Below are 26,033 nucleotides of genomic sequence, written 5' to 3' on the forward strand. Positions count from 1 at the left end.
CGGTAGAACTCGGCGCTTTAGTTTTGAGCTTCTGTGAGGGTCCCGGCGGCGAGCAGTGGCCCCATGGCTGAGTCCGAGCCCCTTCTGAGCCGGGTCCGCGGCGGCAGAGGGCGCGACTGCCTGGCGGGCGTACCCGCTTGCCGCAGCGTCCAAGTCGGCTCTGGTGAGCGGCGGCCCGGGGCCGCGCGGGGGTAGGGCGTGGGGGTCCCACGACCCGCGCAGCGTCGCTGCTGTGACTGCGGGCGCGCACCCCACGGCCGGCCGAGGTCTGAGAGGGCCCGAGCGGCGTGGGGCGCGGGGCCAGCCGTCTTCCGGAGGGCGGGGCTCTGCGCCTCGCGACCTGGGTGCTGAGTTGGGGACCCGGCGGCGGCGCTCAGGCGCTGCAGGCTGGTGCCTGTTCCGGACCAGCCGGGCGGAGAGGGCCTCGTGGGCCTCACCCAGCCCCGGGTCACGCCGCCCGCGGCAGCCAGCTCGCCCTCCGCAGCCCCCTCGGAGTGCCCGGGGCGGACCCAGAGCAGGTCCTTTTCGTGGATCGTCTTGCCGACTCCTCCCAGGCAGTGCTGTTCCACTTTTCCGGTTCTTATGGGGGAAACGGAGGCACAGAGAGGGTTGTTCCCCTCCCAATGTCACACCGCCTAGAAGTGGCCCGGGTGGGATCCGAACCCAGCCCGGAGTAACTTGTGAGCCCTTTTGCTCTGTCTTCTCTTACTCTTGGCCCCAAGAGGCTCCCCAGTGACTGGTCCTCTCCAACCGGGTGTTGCGGCCTCTCCAGAGTGTGGTGGTTTCCTCCCGTGGCCTTCTGCAGCTCCCTCCCGGCCTTCTTGTTTACCCCCAGAGAGACCGCTGAATCCCCAGGAGGAAGGCAGGCAGGCAGGCAGGCAGGGTGGAGCCACCCATCCCTGAAGGGCCTCAGCCTCCTTTTACCAAGGAGGACACTGGCCCAGAGCATCCCCAGGACCTGTCACAGCCCTGGGCCCTGGGCCCTGGGCCCTGGCACTGCCCAAGCTAGCACCGGGATGGGTGCTCCCACCAGGCCACTTTCCCACTCTGGGCTCTCACTTTCCTCTGCCTGGGAGGGGGCTGTGGCGTGTGCCCTGCTGTGAGGTGCCGTGGCAGGGCTTGACAGGAGAGATGAGAAGACTGGAGGCTGAGGCAGCCACCTGCCTGCCCTTCTCAGAGACTGTCCCCGGGAAGCCCCCCATCCAGCCTGTGCTGGGTCTCCCAGGGCCCTGAACAGGGCGTCTGGTGACATTCAGGGGGCACGGACTTTGTGTCTGGGGGTCTGGGGGGGTCTTTCTCTGCTGCCACTTCCTGGCTGTGTGACCGTGCCAGCTTGCCTAACCCGTCTGAATCTCCATGAGAGGTCCTGGTGCTGCCCCGAGGGCGCTGTGGCCAGCCTGCAGGGTTGGCTCATCCCGGCCTGGGGAGCTGGTGGCCGTGGCCATTTGGGAGGAATGCTGAGATCACTGCAGGTCCTGACAGATGGAACCACGCAGGAGAGACAGGAGCCAGGTTGGGGGCAGGGGGGCTGGGTGCTTAGTGCGGGCGCCGTGGCCTCAGTGAGGGAATCCGAGGGTGTGAACGGGACCTCCCTGCCAGGCTGCTGGGCAGCTCAGGAGACCCCAGGGGCAGCTGAGACTGAGAGTGGCTCGTTCAGTCTCCGCCCAGCCCTCTTCAGGTGGCTCCCGGGTGGGGCCCTGTGCTAGGGGCTGCACCTCGTGTCCTGCAGTCAGACTCTCCTACCAGAGAGAGGGTGGGGCCCCGCTGCTGCCAGGTGTCCCGCTGCCGGGTGTCCCGCTGCTGGGTGTCCTGCCAACCCCAGGGAACCCTGCGGTCTGGTCCTTTCCACTGAGCACCACCTAATAGGTCAACGGGGTGAGGACAGTGGTTCTCTCTTCTTGCCCTTACTGGTTACGAAAACGTTGAGGGGAGGGCAGGGGATCCTTGTGCTATAAGAAGGCTTTTGAATAATAATAGCAACTGCTGCTGTTGCCAGGAGAGGCCTGGTTCTTCTTGCTGACCTGTGTAAAGAATGACAGATCAGCAAATCTGTTAGCATGTAATCAGTTTACTAGTGGCCCGTTCCCGTGGAAGAGAACAGGACTGGGGAGAGTAGGGGGTGAAAGGCAAGGTTTCAGGGCAAAGCAGGGCTGCAAAAGCAAGAGGGGCTGAAGACCAGGGAGGCAAGCCCCCGGGCAGCCTGCGGCCCCAGAGTCGAGAGCACCCCGAGTCCCTGAGCAAGAGAGGGAGTCCTTTGTTCTCAAGACTCGTATAGTTGGTGGGATAGGAGGAAAAAAGTTACATATTGATTAGTGGGTGGATGCGGTGCCAGCTTTCCTGGGGGAATGTGACTCCCCAAACTGAGGCATGTGTGGGGGTCCGTTAGCCCGAATCCTTATCTTGCCCCAGACCCCCTTTGTTCATCTTATTTTTTATAGACTTTATTTATTTATCTTTAGAAGGAAAGGGAAGGAGAGAGGGAGAGAAATATCAGTGTATGGTTGCCTCTCGTGGGTCCCCTGCTGGGAACTGGCCTGCAACCCAGGCATGTGCCCTGACTGGGAATCGAGCCTCGATCCTTTGGTTCACAGGCCTGTGCTCAATCCACTGAGCTACGCCAGCCAGGGCCCCATTTGTTCATCTTGTTGTAAAACAAATGTGACAGGAGGCAGTTAATTAAAATTGGGGTACTTTCCGGAGTTATTTATGGGCTTTTTCTGTAAGCATCGGGGACTCCCTCGGAAAACAGATAGTGACCAGAGGTAGGCAATTCACCAAAGTTGTTTTATGGGCTCCTTCTTTGGGCACCGGGGACCCCCCCCACATTCAGGCCTTGGGATGAAAGCACAGTTTCAAGGCTTTCTCTCCCAGACAGTGGAGACGCTACGTAGAATCAAGGACGTCCTTCTTTCTTGCTAACACAGTGTTTCTTGCGATGTTGGAACACCTGGCAGTATGATCAGACCAGGCTCAGGACAGCTGAGTTAGTGTGTGAGACTTGTCTCCTCCCTCTTCCCTGCCTCGGTTTACTGTTTATTCTATTATCTAGTTGGTAAAAGACGTTTCCTGGCTACCAGGGTGCTGACTGCTGGCCGGTAACGGAATTGCAGTCCCGGGGTGCTCCCTGCGCTGCCTCCTACTCACTGCAAAGTTGCTGTGCACAGCAGCGCTTCACCTACAGTCACCCCCTCAGTCTGCACAGCTGTCGGGGTGCAGGGGGTTCACGGAACTGAGGCGCAGAGAGGTTAAGGGGCTTGCCTAGGGTCACGCAGGGAGTGGTCGGTTGTGCAGCGTGGAGCCTGGAGCAAGAGGGACAGGGAGCTTTTAGACCCTAATGTAGGGCTGAGGCTTCGGGCGGGGACAGTGGTCCCGGGGGCATGTGGGATGCAGTGTTTGGGCCCCTGAGGTCCTCTGGCTCTGTTCCACCTGTCACACCCACCTGCTGTGGCCAGTGGGGTGGGGTGGTGACAGGTGATTGCTACCTGATGAGTCTCTGGACCACCAAGGCTCAAGACAGTGCTCCTGGTAGGGCCCAGAGCCTGTGCAAGGGCTTGGAGGCCTTGGAAAGCTTGGCCTTGATGGGGCCAAGTTCAGGGTGAGTGGCAGGAAGGGCCCCTGGTGGAGGAAGCTACAGGAGAGGAGGATGGCGGGCTGAGGGTGGAGCCACCATCCTGTAGCAGGGGACCCCCAGGAAGCTGTGGCGTGCGCGTGATCGGCTGGGACAAGACCCCTTTGGCTGCCGCAGGGTGGGAGAGGTGGCTGGAGCCAGGGCTGCAAAGCTGGCAGGATGGACCTTCCGGAGGTTCGGTGTCCCCAGGGCGGAGGGCCTGACCCAGGATTTTACACACCAACAAGAGAATGCCAGGGGAGAGTGTCGGATGAACGCTGCACAGTGCCCAGGGCACCCAGTGGCCTTGCCCTGCTGTGATGGCGGCTTGCCTGGGACTGAGCCCCTGCAGCTGCCCAGGCCTGGGCCTGCAGCAACCTGGGCCCCGGCTGCCTGTCTCTGCGTCTTCTTTTTTAAAAGATTTTATTTATTTATTTTTAGAGAGAGGAGAAAGAACGGAGAAAGAGAGGGAGAGAAACGTCATTTTGAGAGAGAAACACTGACCTGTTGCCTCTCCCACGCCCCCAGTTGGGGACCCGGCCCACAACCCAGGCCTGTGCCCTGACTGGGAATCGAACCAGTTGCAGGCCGGCACCCAATCTGCTGGGCCACCTCAGCCAGGGCTCTGCCTGCCTCCTCTTGTCTCAGGAGCTGTGCCCGTTGGCCTCTGCAGGCTGGGACTCCCCGGGGGTTAGGTCACACGGCAGTGTGGCGGCCTGTGCACCACGCTCTCAGCGGAAAGGCCCTCTCTCTGTCCACACCTTGGCCCACACAGGGCGAGGCACCCAGGGGGCTGTCTTCCGGGTGGGAGCAGACACGCAGAAGGTGAAGGGCATTTCCTTCACCTGGGAGCCTGGGAGAAGAGGATGGGCTCTTTCCTTGACCTCGTGGAGCAGCGTGGGACACCCCCCTCACCCCCTGCCTCCGTGTTTGTCCTCTCTGTCCCCAGGGCCCAAGGCCGGATGGGACCTGTGCTTTGACCAGGCTGTGGTCTTCATCGAGGACGCGATCCAGGTGGGTGGTGTTTGCTCCTGCTGCTGCGTCCGGGGCGTGTCAGGGGCTGTGGGGACTGGCCGATGGCGGCCCTGATGGCGCCTTTGCTCCTCACCATCCTGGGGCCGGAGCTAAGGTCTGCAGACCATGGGGTCAGCGTCACTGTGATGGCCGGGCCTCTGGGCACAGCCTCTTGAGTCTGCCCCGAGAGTGGGTGTTGGGAACCGGTTTGAGCCCCCAGTTGTCAGCTCTGTGGGGCTATCGCCTCCCGCAGACCTGCCGTCTGCCTCCAGTCCCAGGTCCTGTGGAGGGTCCCTAAGATGTCAGGGCTGTCCCCTGCCTGCCAGTGACATGCAGGCTCAAGTAGGGAACTAGAACTCGAAAGTGAGCAGTGTCCCACCTGTGAATCGGGCTGGGGTGTCCTGGGGGTGACGGGGTGAAGTCGGGGGAGGGCCTGGCATAGAGAAGAAGGCCTCGGGGCCACACTGAGGGCCCAGCTATGAGCCCAGTGTGGGAGTGTCCCTTCGGTGGCCTGCTCGCCCTGGCAGTTTGCTGGGTGACCCCGGCAGCGAAGCACCATGGGACTTTGCTGGGCCATGCTGAGTGCCTTGCCCATGTGCTGAGGGGGAAGCTCACCCCGTGACTCATAGCCTGTGTCCTGCCTTGGGCCTGCACGCGGCTGGCTGTGCTGTGTGGCACCAAGGGGGCCGCGCTGACACTCCCTCTGTGACTGTTCTCTTCCAGTACCGCTCCATCAACCACCGCATGGACACCGGGTCGATGTGGCTGTACCGCTGGTATTACTCGGGCATGAGCCAATGGTGAGCGCCCCATGGGGGCGGGGCTCCCAGGGCCCTGCTGGGGTGGCGAGGCTGGTCCCGGGCGGTGGGCGCCCTGTCCCCTCGGTGGGGAAGGTGCTGCCTCCTGCCCTTATTGGAAAGGAGCCTTCCAGTGGACCGAAGGGCTTCTCTGGTGAGGGCTGCTTTCCAGAACCTTCTGGTCAGCCGTGGCAATTGAGTTTCTACCTGACCACCGGGTGGCCACAGACTGGGCCCTGCGGTCCCGCCCTGTCCTGCTGCCCTGTGGGTCTTCTGTCCGCTGGTCTGCTCTTTGGCCCGGAGTGGGGCTGGTTCTCACATGTTACCCTTTCCCGGCCCCTTCCCAGGATTCTGAGCTTCATCATTTTCTTGATCCTGGCTTTGGCTTTTATCGAGACCCCTTCCTCGCTGACCAGCACTTCGGACATCCGCTACCGCTCAGAGCCCTGGAACCCACCCTGCGGCCTGACGGAGAGCGTGGAGGGCCTGTGCCTGCTGGTGTTCGCCGCTGACCTCTCTGTGAAGGTGAGGGGGCGCCCCTGGGGGCCGCAACCAGGACCCAGTGCCCCCGCCCCCAGCCCAGCTGCCGCTTTTCTGAGTCATTTTGAAGGCCCTGGAGCTGCCTTTTCCCCTGCTTGTGCTCTTTCATCCACGGAACAGAGGCCTCCGTTCTGAGAATTCTGGTCCTCAGGGTGGAGGCTGTGTCCCTCTCAGGGGGTAGGGGGACACATTCTGGGCCCCGTACCCCTCCCTGCACCTCGTTTCCCGCCCCCCGCCCCGCCCCCAGGGTGGAGGGGCACAGGGAGCGCTGGGCTCAGCAGCACCCTGCCCTGCCCTGCTCACTTGACCTTCTGAGTCAGAGCTTCAGAGCCCGAAGGCGCTCTGTTCCTTTCCCCGGAGAAGGAGCCCAGTGTTCCTGCCTGCAGGCTCTGGTCAGCAGCCCTGAGCGTCAGTGCTACTGCGGGAGGGGCCCGTGGTTGCTGACCGAGGGGCGTGGGTGCCTGTGTGAGGCCCCGGCAGTTTCCTATTTTTTCTTTTTAGCCCGTGGTGTGGCTGGGAGGCGGGGGTTCAGATCGGAACTGAAACTGGTGGGCCGCACTCGGTATTGCGGCTTGAATGGCCGGAGTTCTCGACAGGTGACAGAGTGCACATTTTTATCCTCAAGCCCTGGCCTCTGAAGGCGCTAGCTAGCGACGGGAAATAGCAGTTAGGTGAAGACAAAACCCCACCCTCCCAGGACGCGGAGCCTCGCGCCCGGGCCCCTGCTGGGCGACATCCCCGCCCTGTTTCCTCGTCTTTCCCACCGGAGTCTCATGCCTTTGCATTTTGCTGCACAAGCTCGGCTGACGGTTGGACCAGCAGAGCAGGAAACCGGTGCGTGCCCAAGCCGACGTGTGCCAAGCCCAAGGTCACCCGTTGCCTGAGGTCCCTAGGGGCTGCAAGCTCCCTGCTCCCCAAGTTGCGTGGAGACCGCATGGCTCACTGGGGTGCTCCGTGCTCCCACCACCTGGCCTTGCTGCACACACCTTGCCTTGACTGGCCACGGGGCCTCCTGCTCACCCACCATCTCCCTTGCAGAGCTACCTGGTAGGGTGGGCCCAGTTCCGGAGGAGTCTCTGGCTGCTGGCCTACCTCGTGGTGCTGGTCGCGTCTTTCCTGGACTGGATGGTGTCGCTGGGTCTTGTCTGCCAGGAGGTAGGTGGGGAGGTGGCTCTAAGGTGGGAGGGGGACCTCGGGACAGGCCTCAGGGCAGAGCTGCCAAGTGAAGGGTGTCACCCACCTGCCCCATTCCACCTGCCTGCACAGTGGTCAGGAGTGTGTTGCCTGGGGAGCTGTCCCCACCCTGCAGGTGACCCTGAGGCCTGGAGAAGGCCTGAGGACCTGGGAGCCTCATTCCTTTTCACACGACTCCTCAACTGGCAGGGTCCCTCCTGAAAACACCACCCCTGGCCTCACCCACCCACACGTCCGAAACTGGCCCCCAACAGCAGAACCCCCAGTGAGCTGGCGGCCCAGCCTCTCTGGCGGCAGCACCTTCGTCTCCTTTCGGAGTTCTCGGGAGCACAGTCGGTTTGGGGGCACCTGTGCCCATCAGGGGCTGGTTGGGGACTCAGAAGCCCAGATGCCCCCCCCCCAGGTGCTTTAGTGGAGAGAATCGGACGTAGGGACTTCAACAGGTGCTGAGAAACCGACAGAGCCTAGAGAGACCCAGCGGAACTCAGAAAGAGCACCAGGACCCCTCCCACTGGCTCCTGGAGCTGGGACCCGTCCTCTGACCTCTGGGGTGGGGGCACTGGCTGGCAGGTGCCGGCACCGCCAGAGGCTCCACGCGGTTGGCTCTGGGAGCTGGGCAAGCACCTTCAGGCTGGCTTCCCTGGGCACTGCAGGAACAGAAGGGTCCCATGTCCTTCCTCCTGCCTCCCGGTCCCTCCGTGGCTCCCAGGGGCAGAGTGGAGCAGGCAGGAGCTGCTGAAGGAGGAGTACGGGGGGTCCCAGCACCCACACGCCCCCTCACACTGTCCGGGGAGCGTGGAGAGCCTGCACGTTCCCCTAACTCGGAGCTGGCCTTCTGCACCCCACCCCCCCAGAGGGATCTGAGACGGCCCAGCCTCCACTGGCTCCTTTCTGAGGGATGGTCATTGTGTCCAGTTTACCGGCCACGCGAACATTCTGTGGCCTCGCGCCTAAGTTGTGCAGCCCCCTGGCTTGGCCCTGTGTGGGGTGGGGAGAAGGAGCCTGGCTTCTGTAACACACACACCCGTGTCACTGCTGGTCGTGGTCCTCGCTGAAATTTATATCTTCCTCTTGCTCCCCAGCTTGTCTGTGTCCTTTACCTGGTAGGGGGGCTGTTCATTTCTGAGGGGCCTGTGTCCTCCATGGTCCTTCTTGGATCACTGGTTCTTTCTGGTAGTGTTCACTATCGGACGTGCCTGGGAGGGCCCCCGACACAGACCCTCACCCCTCAGGGCAGGAGCCCCCTCCCCCTGGGCACCCCGCCCCTTTTCTGGAGCAGTTAGGGTGTATTCTGGGTGGAAGCACCTGCTTCGGCAACGGGTAGTTCCCGGCCAGCAGGGGGCGTATCACCCCCTTCTGGTCAACCTGATGTTTCTAAGACAGGATACTCCGTAGGAAGTGAGTCTGGGGTTGAGAGCTTGGATTAGAAGGTGAACTTGGGGGTCCAGAGCACATGAGTGTGGTACCAAAAACCACAAGGCTGCCAGGGCATCAGGCCGGTGTGGCGGGGCTCAGGGGCCAGGTATGGAGATGGCCTGAGGTGCCAGGTGTGGAGGGCAGGCAGCTGGTCCTGCCCAGCACCAGTGGACAGAAGGCCGTTCTGGGCTCTGAGGTCTGGAGGAGGTCACTGTGGGTGGGTCCAGCGTCCTGGACAGGCGACCCGATTGGCTGGGACAGGAGCAGGGACGCTTGGGATAAGGGAAGGGTGGGTGCCACTGTGTGTGAATGGAGGAGGGGGAGAAGGAGCCCGAGGGATACGTGGGAGGCTGGGGGCGCTAGGGCAGAGGGGGCGCAGGGCCCTTCTGACAGGTGAATAAGGGGAAGGAGAGGCTGCACGCGTGGGCACTCGGGGAGGGTTCGGGCTTCCCTCCACGCTTGCTTCTCTGCGGGAGGGTGAGGCCCAGAACACAGAGAGGGCGGTGAGGGGAGGGGTGGTTGAGGAGAGACCAGGCACGGCATGGCCCCCAGAGGGTGGGACAGCCCCCAGGGCAAGAGCCACGTGGAGGCTGCTCTGAGGGGTGTGCTGGCCCCGCTCTGGGAGGGACACCAAGTGTCCGGGAGGGGCACCAAGCCTCTGCAGGGCTGGGCGGGCTGGGGCAGCGAGGACGTCCGAGCTGGAGGCCAGGCCCAGGCCAGGAGTGGGGAGCAGCCAGGCCTCTGCAGTGTGCCCGGCTCCGTGGCAGGGGTGGGTGGGTGGGACCCGGGAGCCCCGCCTTCAGGCCCCGGCCTCTTGCAGCCCCTGCGGCTCCGGCGGCTCCTGCGGCCCTTCTTCCTGCTGCAGAATTCCTCCATGATGAAGAAGACGCTCAAGTGCCTCCGGTGGTCGCTGCCGGAGATGGCCAGGTGGGCCCCGCAGCTCCCTGCCCTGCGGTCTGGGCCCCGGGGCTCCTCCCCGGGGCGTCTGTGGCCGTGGGGCCCTGGGTCCTGGCACCCCCTCCGCGGCCCTGCATGGCTCGGACAGCCTCTGAGTCCAGGTGTCCCACCCCATCCCCACTGTGGCCGCTCCCCTCCCTCCTGCTTGCCTTCTACCCCACCCCAGTTGTCCCCCTGCTCCCAGTCCCCTCCCCCAGTGGCCCATGTGGCTGACCCCTGGCCGTCTGGCCTAGGTGCGTGGAAGTGGGCTTTCCCCCCAGAGTCCCTGAGGTCCTTGGACCCCGTGGTCATGTCTCTGCTAAAGACAGAGGCTTGGTGAGGGCCGGACCCCACTCTGAGTGTGTGGCAGCTTGTGGGACGGAGGGGTGCACCTGCTGCAGGAGCCGCTGCAGGGAACCCCTGGGCGGCCAGGCCCTGGTCCCACCCCGCGTGGCGTGTGGGCGTCCACCCTGAGCTGAGTGCTGCGCCCCCCCCCCCGCGCGCCCCCCTCCCCCCGCCCCCTGCGCGCGCCCGCNGGCCCTGCACCTGTGCGTCTTCACCATGTTCGGGATGCTGCTCTTCACTAACGAGCAGGTACCCCCCCCCCCGCCCCCCCGCCCCGCTGTGCTCTGGCTGATCGGAGGGCCGGGCCTCGGTGAGCCCACCTAGTGGGGGCCCTGCTGAGCGGCCCTGGGGCCAGCAGAGATGAGGGCCGCTGGCCTAGCTTGCAGCCGGTGTCTCTCTTCAGGTGGCCACCGTGTCCCCCAGCTGCCCTGCCTGGCCCCCGGCCACCCCGGCTGCAGGGAGGCGCTGCCTCTCTCTGCCGCCCCCCATCACCGACTGGGCTCTCTCTGCCCCTCCTAGCCAGGCCCCTCAGGTTGGCACCTGGGGTGTCTGCGATGGCCCCACCGCCTCGCCCCTCTCACAGCCCTTGTCCGCCTGCCCAGGAGGCACCTCTCCCCATGTCCCCCCTCCCGTGCGGGCTCTGCCCTCCCCGCCTGGGTCCCCTCCCTGCCCGTCCCTCACCACTTCCCTGCCCCCTATCAGTTTCAGCCTTGCCCCCCGCCTGCCCGCCTGTGGTCCTGTGTCTCTCACCCCCTGGCCAGGCCCACCGCCCTCCCAGGGCTGACGCTGCCCTGCCCCTCTGTCCTGGGACTGTGGCCAGTGCCTGGCCAGGGCTGGTCTGTGTCAGGTTGTGATGAGGTTTGGGGCTGGGGCTGTGCTGACTGTGAGGGAAGACTGAGGACTGTCTCGTCTCACCGCCGGGTGGGAGGGGCCAGCTGTCTAATCGTGTGTGGTGTGTCTCCGAGTGGGACTGTGTGTAACTGTGTGCACATCTGGGTGTCAGGCAGCTGGGCTGAGTGGGGACCAGCTGACAGAACCTCAGTCCTCAGCGGCCTCTGGCTTGGCTGCAGTGTCACCAAGCCCAAGGCGGTGGGGTGGTCTCTCACCTGCAGTCGCTGTGTGTCCTGAGGGGCCTGGAGGGGTTGGTCCCTTAGTGGGTTTCCTTTTCTGCCCACGGAGGGGCCTGGGCTGAAAGTGCAGATTTTGGTGGGGGGTGGGACAAATGGCTACGAGTCTGTGGTGCTGGTCCAGTTCCCCCGCTGTCCGAGTTCAGAGGACAGGGTGACACTGGCCTGTCTGTATGGGCTCCTTGTCCCCAGCACCCCATGCCCGATGCAACCTGGCCCAGAGAGCAGGCTAGGAACAGGTGCTCCCCGTCCCCTGCCCAGGGGGCGGGGGAAGGGGCCAGGGAGCCCATGGCCCACAGGGACCAGGGCCGTGAGTACCCCACCCCCGAGCCTGAGTTCCCATGAGTCCCGTGAGCCCCCACCCCACTCTGGGGCCAGCAAGGCCCCTGAAGGAGACAGGGTGGCTGTCCCAGGGCGACCGCTCCAGAACCAGCTCTCCTCCACCCGCCAGGCGGTCTGGCGTGGGCTTCCCAGGAGCCTGGCCCTCTGCCCCTCCTGGGCCCGGGCTCGGCTAACAGTGCACGCCTTGCCGTGTGTGCTGTCGGGCTGGGGGCACCCTGCTGACCCCTGCCTGTGGTCTCCTGGTCCCTAGGCCCTGACACTGTCACCTGGGCCCACCCAGAGCTTTTCCCCACTGTTCTGGGCAGGCCTGCCCTGGGGGGCTGGTGTCCATGCGGGTGGGTGGCTTCCCAGGACGGTGGCTCTTGAGTTTGGTCCTGTTTGGCCTTGAGCTCAGTGTCTGCTGGGAAATCCGCCTCAGCCCTGGTGGCTGAGCCTCCTCAGTGCCGCCACGTCCACTCTCAGCAGGATGATGGGCAGGACAGGGAGCGGCTGACCTACTTCCGCAGCCTGCCGGAGGCCCTGACTTCGCTCCTGGTGCTGCTGACCACCGCCAACAACCCCGACGGTGGGTGCTCGGCGGGGCTGGGCCCAGGTGGGGTGTGGGGGGTGCGAGCCTGGCGGTGGGGGAGGTTTGGCTGCTGGCCGGTGGAGAGCCCACTGGGGGCGCCTGAGGCCTCCTGCTGGGCAGGTGGACGGCCTTGGATTCCCTCCCTCCTGTCCTTCCTTTCTTCTTTTTCCTTCATTTGTTCTTTTTTCCTTTTCCTGTTTCTTCTGCCTCCTCTTCCCCTCCTCTCCTGACTCCTCAGAAGCTAGAGACGAATGGTGTTCTTTATGCGGTGACGAACGGCCATGTGTTCGGGGCCCCCGACCCCTACCCAGCAGCGTGCAGGTCTCAGGCAGCCATGGTGCTGCCACTGGGCTGCCGATGGGTCCCCATCCGCCCACGCCAGAGACGTGGCCAGGGTAGGGCGCTCTGGTCCTCGAAGGCTCACCTGTGGCCTGCCCGCCTAGGCTGGGATTATGTCGGGCTCAGGGGCGGTCACCAACCATGGAGACATCCCAGGAGGGCAGCGCCTGGCCTCTGTACCCAGAGGAGAGCGGCAGGACGCTGAGCACTGTCCCCGTGTGTCCCGAGAGTCCCAGTGCGTTGCCTAGGGGAGAGCCGAACTCCCCTAGTGGGGAGGGGTTGGTCTGGGGCAGATTCTGGCTCAGCATAAGGGATAAGTGTCCTCGAAAGGTAGTGAGCTCCCCGTCATCAAAGGCGTGTGAGCCGAGGCGTAAGGATCGGGGTTGGGTCCAGAGGCCTTCAGCTCTCCCACTCAGGCCCTGTCTAGGGAGAAGGCCAAGGGCCCTTGTGGTGATAGGAGCCACATGAGGTGGGGAGCGTGTTTCAGGTTCTTCAATTTCCTTTTCAGTGATGGTTCCTGCGTATTCCAAGAACCGGGCCTACGCCATCTTCTTCATAGCGTTCACCCTGATCGGTGAGTCCAGGTGGGTCTGTGGGTGGCACCAGGGTTAGGGTCTGTTCCCTGTGACAGGGTCCCGAGTGCTGCTCGTCCCTGTGACCTCACCTCCCTTTGGTCCCCTGACCCTGTGACCTTGCCTCACATTGACCCCCTGACCCTATGACCTCGCCTCACATTGACCCCCTGACCTCGCCTCACTTTGGCACTGCCCCCCCCGCCCCGTCCCCGTCACTTCCCCACTGTGTGGCCCACTCCGCAGTTTGCAGCCTGTGACCACTCATGACCTCTGTCCTCAGTGCCCACTGCTGGGCAAGCTGGGGGCACCGGCCTTGTGTAGACTGGGGGAGGCTGGGCGAGAGATGTGTCCAGGCCACACCCTGCCCCATGATCCTCTGGGTCCTTTCTGCTGGCGCTCGCGGGGCTTGTAGTGTGGCCTCTGCGCCTCTGGGCACTGCCCTCGCCCCAGGCCCCCAAAGCTGCTGCCCCCACTGACCGTGGTGTTTCCTCTCGAAGGAAGCTTGTTTTTGATGAACTTGCTGACGGCCATCATCTACAATCAGTTCCGGGGCTACCTGCTGGTGAGCCGTGGGCTGCCATCCTGGGTTTCAGGCAGGGTCCCCGGCAGGGTCCCCTCCCAGGCTGCACGCCCCCCCCCCCCCCCCCCCCCCGCCAGGTTGCTGCACTGCCCTCTGCCTCCCTCTGGTGGATTAGCTGGAGCTGTGCACACCCTGCTCCCTCCTGGTCCCCACCTATCCCCCACAAGGGGCTCCCTCCCTTGCCCCCTTCCTCTAAGGGAAGCTGCAAGGAGGTTGCAGCTCCCAGGGCCCCTGACCCTGAACCCTTAGTGGGAGAGCCAGGGGCCCCAGGGGCACTGAGAAGGGACCCCTGTTCACCCCTGTCTTGACACAGCAGCCAGCAGTCTTGCTCCCTTTTCTGTGACTGACCTCTGGTGCCTGTTGAGCCAGGGGCTGTCCCTGGCTGCGGGTGGGCAGGGCACCCTCAGTGGCTGCTGGGGCCCCGGGGCTGGCTGTCCTGGGTGGGTGAGCCGGGCCCCTCAAAGGTGCCTTCCCTGCAGAAGTCTTTTCAGGCCTCACTGTTCCGGAAGCGGCTGGGGACCCGGGCCGCCTACGAGGTCCTCTCCTCAACATCAGGAGGGTGAGTAGGGGGCTCCGGGCCCCCTTCCTTGGGGACGTGGGGGCTGCTGCTGGGGGGCAGCGGTGCTCACTGGGTGCTTCCTCAGCACTGCTCTGCCAAGATCCCTGCCAACTCCACGGCTCCGCCTGGTCACAGCCTCCAGGGTCCCCGTGTCTGAGTTAACTGAGTGTGTGTTCGTGCCCCTCTGAGATACTAGGGCACCAGGGGCCTGGTGGCTGTGCCCCAAGTGGGTGTTGGGGACAGAGGGACCTGGGCCACGTCTCCACTGTGCCCCTGGTTCGGAGGCCGTGTCAGCCTGGAAGGCACCAGTCTGGGTGGCTCCCGAGTGCCCTGCCTCCTCGCTGAGGTGGCCAACAGTCTCCGGATTTCAGACACTGGATGGCCGTCCCCTGCTTGTCATCGCCCGGGGCTGTGCAGGGGCTGTGCAGTGCAGTGTGGCCAGAGCTTGGGACACCCCAGGCACTGAGCCCGTGGGCTCACAGGGGTGTGGGTGTTTTCCCCCACAGAGCCGGGGTGAAGGCCCAGGACCTCCTGCAGGTGCTTCAGAAAGTCCAGGTGGACCGCTCCCGGAAGCAAGCCGTCATGGAGGTGCTCTCTCCTGCCCTCCCCGACCTCCCTGCCCTCCCGGCCTGTGCCTCTGGGCCCCTCCCTGTGGTCATGGGGGCCTGTAGTCCCCTTTCCAGGACTGGGTGTCATTTCAGCGAAGCTGGGGTGGGGCCAGGCTGGGTGGGGCCTGGGGCGGTGCCCCCGCCCAGCTGGCCCACTGATCGACCGGCGCCCCCGCTCTGCAGAGGCTGCACTCCCACGGCAGCGGCCTACTGTCCACCCACGAGTTCCAGAAACTCTTCAACGAGTTTGACAAGAGGGTGACCAAAGAGGTAAGTGGGGCTGGTGAGAGCCCACCCAGGGCCAGGGCCATCGCGGTGAGTGGGGGTTTTCGGTGTCTGGGTGGTGCTCACCCGGAGACCCTGAGACCAGCGCCTGCGCATGCTGGCCCAGGGGCTCTGGCCCTAGGGTGGTACCTGGGGACGGAGACAGTGGCAGGTGGCAGCTGGGGTTCGACCTCATGTCGTCCCCAGAAGGACCGTCCCTCTTCCCCGGGTCCTCGCCCTGGGAGGATCTGAGTGTGTCCGAAGCCTCGGTCCCTCATCCCCACACTGGTTCGTGGTCACCAGGGGGCCTCACCCTCCAGGTCAGCACCATGTCAGGACGCCCCGCTGCCTGCGTGTTAGGTGGCGGGTCCTGGGGGTGCGCGGAGGTGCTGGGGGACAGCTGAGGTGTCCCCAGGCAGTTTGGGGGTAGGGGTGGGTGTTGGGCAGCGGTGGAGTCTGACATCTGCCGGCCAAACTCCACATGGCCCTATGTCATCGGTTCCGTGGCGGTGACAAGGCCGCAGCCCAGAGGCCTTGACAACAGGGTCTGCTGCCTCCTGGTTCGGAGGCCAGAGGCCGGAGACATGGCTTCCCCCCGAGGCCTCCCTCCTGGGTGTGCAGACGGCAACTGCCCCCTCCTTCCTGACCCCGTGTCCTCACATGGCCGTCCCTCTGTGCGTGTCTGTGTCCTGACCCCTGTTCTTATGAGAACACCAGTCACATTGTGACTTTTTACCTACCGCCTCCTTGAAGGCCCTTTCTCTGAACACAGGCACATGCTGAGCTCCTGGGGGTCAGGACCCGAACAGAGGAATTTGGGGGACACAGCCCACCACAGTGTCAGCGCTTCAGTGCGCATGTCTGCCTCTGCAGCCCCGGCTCCTGTCGGGCTTGCCCTAGGCTCCCTGAACTCCATCCGGTTCACCTGAGCCAGGCTCTGCTTGGCCGCAGTCTTGTGGGGTGTCCCCTCTCGGCAGTGTTCTTCCGTGGGGCACAGGGGGTGGGCGTGGGAACACCAGCTCTCCACGGCGTCCCAGGTCTCGAGTCCAGAGCTGTGACTCGATGGGAGCTCGGGTCCAGAGGTTCGCGGGGCAGTGTTCATGGCAGGGGAGGCGGATGTCCGGTGTGTGGCTGGGGCAACCCACCTCTGCGCCCCCTGTCCCCCGTGGTTCCTGCTGAGGAAGCCTCACCTTAGGCTCACCACTGGGACAGAGTGGGCGTGGCTGGGACGTGGGGGCAGAGGCAGGAGGTTGAGAAGCAGCACAGGCGTCGGGGTCCGGGCTGTGCAGCCCGGGTGTCTGTGTGTCCCAGAGACCACAGGTGTGCTGTGCACGAGCCCGAGGTGGGGCCTCTCCCTGACACGCCCTGCGCGGGGCCACGCGACTTCCCCTCTGCGTGTCCTCCCTCTCGCAGCGTGCTCCGGGGCTCCTGTGTTCTAGGGGGCAAGTGTCCTCGCTGCTCTCCTGAGGCCGTGGCCTCAGGCCGCGGGTGGGTCGTGGGCCTGGAGATGTGACTGCTGTGAGGGGCACTGAGTGTTGAACCTGACCGGGTGCGGATGAAATGCCCCCGTGCAGCCAGAGACCCCCGCTGGGACCACATGGGCACGGGCAAGTCCCGCCCACACAGAGGCACCGCGGGGCGTGCCTTGGCTCGCCTTCCCGCTCGGTGCGGTGGCGGTCGGCCCGCGCCTCTTCCCCTTAGCCAGGTCGCCCTCTGTCGCTCTCCACTCCTGTGTCCAGTGCTGGTCCAGGCTGCGCTGAGCTCTGCCAGTGTGGACCTGCCATGCTTTTTCACTTCCCACGCTGTGGTCCACGCTTCGAGGGCCCCTGGGATCCCAGATGAGAGGGTGGGGGCTGTGCCGGGCCGCCGGCCCTCGTCTCTAAGCCTGCGTCTCCTCCAGCACCCGCCGCCGCCCGAGTACCAGTCCCCGTTTCTGCAGAGCGCCCAGTTCCTCTTTGGCCACCGCTACTTCGACTACCTGGGGAACTTCATTGTCCTCATGAACCTCGTGTCCATTTGTGTGAGTGTGGGCCTGCTCCGGGGCGGCCGCGGGAGCTGCCTCGCTCCTGCCCCGCCTCCCGACCGCCTGTCTGCTGCCTGGTGCGAGGGGCTGGCCCAGTGCCGCCGGGCTGGTGAGCCCTGTCACTCTGGCTCTGCAGGTGTTTCTGGTGATAGACGCCGACGTCCTGCCCCGTGACCGTGATGACTTCGTCCTGGGGGTGAGCTCAGAGGCCGCCCAGCCGACTGGCCTCTGCTGGGGTGACAGGGAGCAGAGCGAGGGGCTTCAGGCTGCTGGGCGGCATGTCCCTTCTTGAGCTGGCGACTGGTTCTGTCACAATGTCACCAGCACTGGGGTGGGAGGCTGTGGGAGGGGGCGGTGAGGGTTCAGGGGCCGGAGTGGCCGGCGGCCCAACCCCCTGGGCTGGGCCCTGAGACGGCTGGCTCCTCTCAGGTCTTCAACTGCGCCTTTGTCCTGTACTACGTGGCCGAGATGCTGCTGAAGGTGTTTGCGCTGGGTCTGCTGGGCTACCTGTCCTACCCCAGCAACGCCTTCGACGGGCTCCTCACCGTCATTCTGCTGGTGAGGCCTGGGATGGCCGCTTCGGCCTCTTCGGGGTGGCCAGGGGCTGGGGACGATGGCGTGCCAGTCCAGGTTGTGCAGCCCCAGGGCCCAAGCACCGCAGGAACGGGGCTCCGGCCTCCAGTGACAGAGGGGCCCCACTCCCCGCACCTCCCGCTAGGCGGGTGGCCGGTGGGCTCCAGGAGTTTCTGCAGCACCGGGGGTCGACCCCCGAGGGGGGCCTGACGGAATCTGCCACCCTCACCGGCCACCCCAGCCCCGGGTGCAGCCTCGGACGCCGAGAAGGACAGTGGGACCTTGGTGTGGGTGGAGGCAGGGCGGGAGCGGGCTCGGGGTGTGTCCGTCTCCTTTCCCCAGGCAGTTGTGGAGTGAGGGGTTGTGCCCTGCGTGTGTCCGCAGTGGTATTGGGGTGACAGGTATTTGTATTTGACTGCTGGGAGCCGTGGGGCCCTCAGGACAGCGGCGAAGACCGCCGGACAAAGGCCTCTCGGCGCCTCCTTGACCGAGTGACCGCTCCCTCACCTGGGGCGAGCGAGAGCCCTGACTGCTCCTAAGACCGGGTGTTTCATCAGCTCTGAGAAGTCCCAGTGTTGGGGACCGACCTGTAGGGACGAGGACGGAGCTCCGACTCCTCCCTGTCACCGTGCTTCACGGTTCACCCGGGGCCACCCAGGGCGATGCTGCTGTAGTGACGTTCTCTCTTCTTCTGTGACTGCAGGTTTTGGAGATCTCAACTCTGGCAGTGTACGGGTTCCCACACGCGGGCTGGTAGGTGACCCGAGGACCGAGGGAGGCTACAGCACCCCGTGCCCGGCTGGCGCCCCAGGGACGGGTGCCCTGCCGCCCGGCCGGGCCTGCTCCCTCAGGCTGCCGGGACTCCAGGGCGAAAAGCCCTGTCTTTAGGTGGGCTGGTAGGAGCTCTGCCCCCACCCAGGGGCTCCTCCAGCCTCTCCTGATTCGCCTTCAGAGCCCAGTCCCCAGAGCGGTCGGTGGCAAGAAGCTGTCAGGGCGTCCCCCCCCCCCCGGCCCCCACCCCCCGCCCGACACCATGGGCCCAGCCCACACTGCCAGGTGCAGCGTGTGGACCAGACGCCCTGCGGGTGGGCAGAGAGACCCAGAGCTCAGGGCTGGCCCCCGCGGGCTCTACAGGGGCTGCAGCCCTTCTCGGGCTGGGAAGCCCTATGACTCTGGGTCTGGGCGTCGGCGCCCCACCCTGTAAGATGGCAGCGGTGGGCCCGGGGATCGCCGCTCTCCCTCCGCTGTTCAAGCCCCAGCGCCCCAGGTTCTGGCCACACAGAGGGATGGAACTGGGGTCTCAGGGACCTCTAGCACCTACCAACCAGGTCATGCTGCCCAGAACACAGCCGCCCCGGGAAGCACACGCCAGCCTCCGTCTGTGGGTCCCCTGTCCGGCTGAGTGGTGGGGCGCGAGATGGAGTGGGCCTGAGAGCCTCTTGCTGTTTGGGCTGCTCTGTGGGAACCGCTGGGAGGGGTGTTTCTCGGGGAGACTGGCAGGGTTGGTGCAGGCTCAGTGGCCGGTCTTCTCCCGGGACAGCTCTCCTGTGCACGACACGCTCTCTCGTCTGAGAATTTGGGACTGCCGTTCTGGGTGGGCTGGGGTACACTCAGACAGGAATGGTGAGGCCATGAGGGACTCCCGGGGTGGGGGGGTGGTGGACAGGAGGTGGGGTCAGGGGCCCAGTCTCCCCATCCCGCTGGGCCCTGGGCTGGGGCGTCCTGCTGCACCCGTAGGGCCTGGGCTGTGGATGGAGGAGCCCTGACCACTGTGGCCCCGGGCGGTGGGCGAGGCCGTCAGGCTCTGCTGTCATCCGAAGGGTTTCTGGCTGGCGTGGGCTCTGGGGCGAGTTCTCGCTGCTCCCCTCTCGCTCTGTGCCCCTGTCTTCCTCACGTGCGTCCTGTCCCCTCGAGGCGGGTGCCCAGGTCTCTCCTGACCCCTCTCCACGTGTCTGCAGGAAGCTGGGAACGAAGGGCCTGCTGTCGCTGTGGGACATGGTCCGCCTGGCGAACATGCTCATCCTGTTCCGGTTCCTGCGCACCATCCCCAGCATGAAGGTGGGGCCGTCGCTTGGGTGTGGGGGCGGGGCAGGGGCGGGGCAGGGGCGGGGCCTTCGGCATGGGCGCCTTCCTGGCTCCTGGTCCCAAGGGGTGGAAGTGTGGCTGAGCGCAGCACTCGCTTGGGGCCCTAAGAGCAGGAAGGGGGCTGGCGACCACCTTCGAGCCTCAGCATCTCTTTATGTGCCTGTCACGAGTGACTTTGCCCTTGATGTCACGGAGGCGGGGGTCCCTGCTCCGTCTGTTTCCCCAAGAACTTTTCAAAGGAACGGTGTGGAGGAAGTGTCCAGGTGCTGCCCCCCTCCCCGTGTACACCTGTGCTTCCCACCGAGCTGTCGTCTGTCCCATCCAGGTCCCCTGGGACCCATAAGCGTTAAATGTCTGAGGACAGCCCAGGAGCCTGGATGTCAGCACTGGGCTGCTGCCGCACTGAAGCCTCGGTGTGCCCTGTGTGTGATCGTACAGGTGCACAAGGACACACCTGGGCACATGGGAGTCATACACATGATTGCAGCCCACTTAAGCACACATGTGGCTGCACATAATAACCCCCCATTTGCAACCACAGATGTGATCGTGCATATGACATACATGTGCACACAGTCAGCAGTGCATGTACACGTAACTAAACCACACAATGCATGCAGGCACACCTGTGTATATAGCACACATGCACACCCACTGCATACAAACACATGCATGTACACACCCCAAACATGCACACATCCCACACATGCACACACAGTCACATGCACATGTGCACATGGGTTTCTGCCTGCTGGCCCCCAGTGTTGAGATACTCCCACATGTCAGATGGGGTGAGTGGCCTCAGGCTGTGTGTGGGGAGCAGCCCCGTGGCCGGGGCCCCTGGCTGTGTCCTGAGGCCCCTTCCTCAGACGCAGTCCCCCAGACTCGCAGCACTGACCCAGCCTCCACCCCCCGGTGGCCAGTGCAGGGATGCGGAGTCTAGTCCCACCTGAGGCTGGGCGGGTGGGGTGTCTGGACGTGTCGGGGTGAGTGAGCACCCGTGGGTGGGTATGTAGGGGCGGTGTGAGTACAGGTGTGTGGTTGGTGGTAGTTCACCTACCTTTCTGGGGGGACATGAGTAGGGCTGGCACCACCTCCGTGGGGACCACAAGGAACCGGGCTCCGCTCTCTCCCCATCCTCAGCTGATGGCCGTGGTGGCCAGCACCATACTGGACCTGATCAGGAACATGCGGGCTTTCGGTGGGATCCTGGTGGTGAGTCAGGCACCTTTGTGGGCTGTGGTGGGAGCACCCGTGGGAGCTGGGCTCCACGGGGCTGAATGACCAGCACTGAGCTGGCTGCTCAGGAGGGCGAGGGTTCCTGTGAGGGCAGTGGCTGGTGCAGGCGTGGGAAGCATGAGCCTGGGGCAGGACCTAGAGTGCCCCTGTGTGCCAGGGAGCCTTCCGGTTACTTCCAAACCCCTCCTGTCCTCTGGGTTAGGGGACCCACGGAAAACTGAGGGAAAGATGGGTAAGAGGCCCCAGGGGCCCCAGGGGCCCCAGATGAGGTTTTTGTCGGCTCTCCTTTCCTGGGGGCGCTTCAGGAACTCACGGAAAAGTGATGCCACCCACCCCTACCCCTGGGTCAACCTTCCCCAGCTGCTGGCGCCTCTGCCATGGCCCAGCCCGGCCAGCACTGTGAGCGGCTGGTGCTGTTCCAGGCCTAGGGCCAGTGAACGGGAGCCACAGGGAGGAAGCGATGAGCTAGAGAGCCCGGCTGCGTGGGTGAGGCCGCTGGTGGCCTTTCTGCTCTTTACTTTGAGCCACACCTCGGGGCTGGGGAGCCACCTGGAAGGGGAGCTGCCTGGGGGAGGAGCCCCAGGCCCTGCAGCTTCTGCTTGTCATGGGAGGCTGGAAATGGAATCTCACATCATGCACAGCCCCCCTTCCCCAGAAAGATCCCTGTTTGCATATTGGAGGAATGTGAGGCCCAGAAAGCGGCTGGGTTAGCCCCCTTCCCCCTGCATGTTAGGGACAGGCCTGGGACAGCAGCAGCCCCACCCCAAGGCTACTGGGTGGTGCTCCTGAGTGCCCCCTGGGGGACTTCCTCCTGGACAGGCCTGGCCATCCCCGTGCTTCTCTGGGACCAGTGTCTGGCCCTGTTGTCAGTGGCGTCCTCCTCCCTGCCCTCCTGTCCTAGGGGAGGAGCAGGCGGCCTCGGCTTCCCCAGCCTCCCCGGGGGCCCCAAGCAGTCTTTGGGACCCCCCAGTGGTGGCTCCCCTCCTCTCCTCTGGCTGTCCTGTGCCTCTGGAGCAAGTTGGTGTTTAGGAGGGGGTGCCTGGGAGTGGGACCCCAGTGTTGGGGGCTGTGGCCAGGCTGGGAACCCTCGATGCCAGCCAGGCTCTGTGGTCCATCTGTGGGTCACCTGTGGTCCATCTGTGTACTGTCTGTGGTCTGTCTGTGGTCTGCCTGTGGACTGACTGTGGTCCATGTGTGGACTGTCTATGGACTGTGGTCCATCTGTGGTCTGTCTGTGGACAGTCTGTGGACCATCTATGGTCCGTCTGTGGACTGTTTATGGACTGTGGTCCACCTGTGGTCTGTCTGTGGACTATCTATGGACTGTGGTCCATCTCTGGTCCATCTGTGGGCATCTGTGGACTGTCTATGGACTGTGGTCAACCCGTGGCCCATCCGTGATCTGTCCGTGGACTGCCTGTGGTTCATTTGTGGTCTGTCTGTGGACCATCTATGGACTGTGGTCCATCTGTGGTCCGTCTGTGGGTGTCTGTGGTCCGTCTGTGGTCTGTCTGTGGGCGTCTGTGGACTGTCTGTGCCCATCTGTTGTCTGTCTGTGGACCATCTGTGGTTTGTCTGTGGTCCCGTCTGTGGACTGTCTATGAACTGTGGTCTGTCTATGGACTGTGGTCCATCTGTGGTCCGTCCGTGGGCTGTGCTGACCAGCGGCCCTACCTCCCCAGGTGGTGTACTATGTCTTCGCTATCATTGGCCTTAACCTGTTCCAGGGCGTCATCGTGGCTCCTCCTGGGAATGGCAGGTGAGGTGGGGCCTGCAGGGGCTGAAGGAGCGCTGGGTGGCGGCGTGGGTCAGCTCCCCAGGAGGGGCTTCCTGTTCCTTTCCTGTTCCTTCCTGCATCCCCCTCCCCCGCCCTCCCGCGCTCCCCGGCCGCATTCTGAGCGTTCCCGAGGTCTGCCCAGAGCGGCCCTGCCCCTTGTTGGACCTCGGGGCCCTGAGCTGGCAGAGGGGTTGTGCGGTGAGGGGCGACTGCAGCGGCGAGAAGGCCCCCACCGGCTGCTCCTGTGCCCCCAGCCCCCACCTCCTGCTGCCCTCACAGCACCTTCGGAGGTCGGGGCATGTCTCCTTCCACCTGTTTCTTGGGGGCCCAGAGAGGGTTCCACGCTGTGCAGGGCTGAGCTGGTGCCCCCAGCCCCGCCCTGACCTGCTGCCCCACTCCCAGCCTGGCCCCCGGCAATGGCTCCGCGCCCTGTGGCAGCTACGAGCAGCTGGAGTATTGGGCCAACAACTTCGACGACTTTGTGGTGAGCCCCGGCCCCCGCGCCCCCTGGCCCCTGGCCCTACCCCTGCAGCCTCCTGGACCGTGTCTGCCGCCCGCAGGCTGCCCTGGTCACTCTGTGGGACCTGATGGTGGTCAACAACTGGCAGGTGTTCCTGGACGTCTTCCAGCGCTTCTCAGGCCCGTGAGTGACCCCGGTTCGCCCAGCCTCTCTGCAGGGGTGTGGGAGGAGCAGAGGCCCTGGGGGCTCCCTAGGGTGGTGGTGGGAGTATGGGGGGGGCCGGGGCCTGAGCGGAGGAGTTCCACCGGGGCTCAGAGCAGCCTGGGGGACAGCCGGGGGACAGCCTGGCGCCGGCGCTGCCTCTTGCTGGCTCTGCTGTCCTGGGCACCTCACTGCTTGTGTCCAGGCTTCCACTGGGTCAGCTCTGAAGTGGGGACAATGTTTGGGGTTACCGGGCGGGACGCGGTGGGGCCGGTCATGGGCACGCTCTGCGTTCCCTGCATGATCTCTCTGGCTCATGCAGGCCCTGGGTGGGACCCCCTTGTCCTGCGCAGGTGGTCTAAGGTCTACTTTGTGCTGTGGTGGCTGATGTCGTCCGTCATCTGGGTCAACCTGTTCCTGGCTCTGATTCTGGAGGTACAGAGAGCCCGCCTGTCCTCCAGGGCCTGGCTGGCACAGTGAGCTGGGCCACCCACAGGTGGCCCTGAGCCCAGGCTGGTCCTTCCCTGGGGCTCGGCACAACTCGCCCTGCCCCTGGGAGGTCTGGCAGTGCCTCTGACCTTCAACCTGTGGGTGTTCCCAGGCCTCCGGGCTGGGCCTGTAGGGTGGGGAGAGCTGCTTGGGGTCCAGGATTTGCTGTGCCTCTCCTGCACTGGACCCTGGACAGGGTGGGTGGGTGGCAAGGCTGCATCCTTGCAGGGCTCACGCCCACCAGCCTCCTGCCGCCCTGCCCACTTCCCAGAACTTCCTTCACAAGTGGGACCGCCGAGGCCACCTGCAGTCCCTCTCTGGGGACCTGGAGGCCACCTCCGAGATAAACACTGTGGACCTCTTGTTCAGGTGTGTGGATGGGAGGGGCTTCCGCTTGGCCCCTGGGGGAGGTGGGGGGGATGCTCAGGGCAGTGGGCAGGGCAGGTGGCTTCTGAGATGGCAACGCTCCCAGCTGCCCCCGCTCCTGGCCTCCCTCAGGGCTGGGGTCGGGGTCAGGTCCATTTCGGCCTCTGCTCCCACCACCCGGCTGTGAACTCTGTCCTGGTCCCTAGTTGAGCATATTTAAGGGGACCCCCTCCAGGTTCTCTTAGTCTCCAGGTGATTCTGCTGGCGCTTGGGGGCTTGGGGACAGGCAGCCGGAGGAAACCCACCCTGTTTCTCTGTGGAAGCTGGGCTCCCCGCCCAGCACAGAAAGGTGCGGGTGGTCCCAGCGACAGCCTGGCTCTGGACTGTGGGTGTCCCTTGTGGGTGCCTGTGGTCCTGTCGCAGCCGTTCTGGGTCTAGTACCAGCAGCAGTGTACCCCCTGCCCACACCCAGGCTTTTAGGAGCGCCGTGCGAACATCCCGAGGATGTGCCTGAGTCCCGGGTCCCCCGTCCTTGCTGCACAGGACTCCCTGAGGTTCTCCCACCCAGGGAGCCGGGACCGGGCTTTCGGCAGCCCCTGCGCACGTGCTCCCCTGGGACCCAGAGCCCTGTACACCTTCTTCCCGACTCTGCAGGGAGGTCCTGGAGGAGCCAACGGAGGAGGAGCTGGTAGAGAAGCTGAAGCACCATACCCACCTGCAGCTGTGCAGGTGACATCGGGCGATGGAGCGGCCTGCGGACCCATGTGGTCCTGGGGAGAGGTGGGCCGTGGCCCGAAGGAGAGACTTGCCCTGGACAAGCCCCTCCGCCCACCTGAGGCTGTGACTGGGCCAGCCCCCTGCGCGCTGCCGAGGGGCGCGGCCAGTAGGGTCAGTGGGCAGCATCTCCGGGTGGCCGGTGCTGCGGCAGCGCCCACACGCACTACTTCCTCGCCACGCTGATTTCACTCGTCTAAACAGAGAGGGGGTGACTCCGTGGGGCTTGTGTGATGGTCTGAAAAGTGAGGGGCAGCGGCCTCCCCTTGCGCCCTGCAGTGTCCGTGGTGCCTTCGCTGCTGGTGGCCATCAGGGACCAGGGCCTTGGGCCCACACAGGCCACCAGCAGCTTCCCCAGCCATCGGGCCCGGGCGCCCGGTGGTTCCATGTGAGGCGAACCCTGACTGTTTACTACTGAATGGCTCCTGTGAACGTGACCAGTGTGCCTCATTTTGGGTCGGAGCGCCACCACCAGCCTGTCCGGCCGAGAAGGAGCCCTCTCCTCTTCCTCAGCACAGCTGCGGGCTGTCGTCTGCTGTGCGGACTGCTGGGGAGGGTGGTTGGGTCGTGGCCACGCAAGGCGTGTGCGGGCTCCGGGCTCTCTGCTTCTAATTTACATAAAGACACAGATAAAGCCAGTGGGGGTCCCATTGTGTGTCCTCAGGGTGTGTGGCAGAGGGGGTGGGGGGGCAGTGGTGGTGAGCAGTGTGTGGCAGGCCACACTGCCACCAGTCAGAGGACAGATGGTTTTCTCAGGGGACCTGGTGGGCGATGGCCTCTGGAGGTGTCTGTTGGGGCCTGGGGTCTCCGTGGGGAGGACCGCTGCGCTGGGTGAGTGACGTCTGCGTGAGCGCTGCCAGTGTGGTGCCGGCAGGTGTGACCCCACCCTCGGAGCGGGTCGCCTCCCTGTTGCCCGTCTGGGAACGTGTCAGTGAAAAAGTAACTTCTAAGGTGCCCGAGCCCTAGGGCTCAGGGCTGTGTGAGCTGCTGTGTTCTGTCCACGCCTGTCATCGTCTCCAGTCTTGGAGTGTGTCCGAAATCCCTGGAGTCTGGGGAGTCTTTGGGGGCTGTGAGGACACTCCCAGACCCACCTCCTCCCCAGGCCGCCTCTCCGGAAGGCAAATGTGGGGTGTCCAGCTGGTCGGGGAGGACATCACAGAGCAGTAGGTTGGAAGCCCTGTCTGCCTGGCCTTGCAGGGTCAGGGGTTATCGCCCTCTAGTGGCCAGATAGGGTT

At 64.7% G+C, this 26,033-nt stretch overlaps 1 protein-coding gene across 1 annotated transcript; it reads left to right on the forward strand.

Annotated features, from left to right (window-relative positions):
- TPCN2 (two pore segment channel 2) lies at nt 1-25,436 on the forward strand. The gene is made up of 25 exons (XM_037062570.1): nt 1-163; nt 4,557-4,621; nt 5,345-5,421; nt 5,766-5,943; nt 6,997-7,113; nt 9,389-9,495; nt 10,026-10,098; nt 11,781-11,883; nt 12,734-12,799; nt 13,298-13,362; nt 13,860-13,939; nt 14,446-14,527; nt 14,731-14,817; nt 16,712-16,831; nt 16,971-17,030; nt 17,264-17,392; nt 18,111-18,160; nt 19,366-19,465; nt 20,636-20,707; nt 22,414-22,490; nt 22,911-22,992; nt 23,069-23,151; nt 23,523-23,604; nt 23,930-24,027; nt 24,679-25,436. Exons 1-25 carry the CDS (start codon nt 64-66, stop codon nt 24,755-24,757), a joined length of 2,232 nt encoding a protein of 743 aa, XP_036918465.1. The 5' UTR covers nt 1-63; the 3' UTR covers nt 24,758-25,436.
- Nucleotides 25,437-26,033: the final 597 nt, after the last annotated feature.

The sequence above is a fragment of the Sturnira hondurensis genome, unplaced genomic scaffold, assembly GCF_014824575.4.
Source record: "Sturnira hondurensis isolate 20B ecotype Veracruz unplaced genomic scaffold, ASM1482457v3 Scaffold0014099, whole genome shotgun sequence".
Taxonomy (NCBI): domain Eukaryota; kingdom Metazoa; phylum Chordata; class Mammalia; order Chiroptera; family Phyllostomidae; genus Sturnira; species Sturnira hondurensis.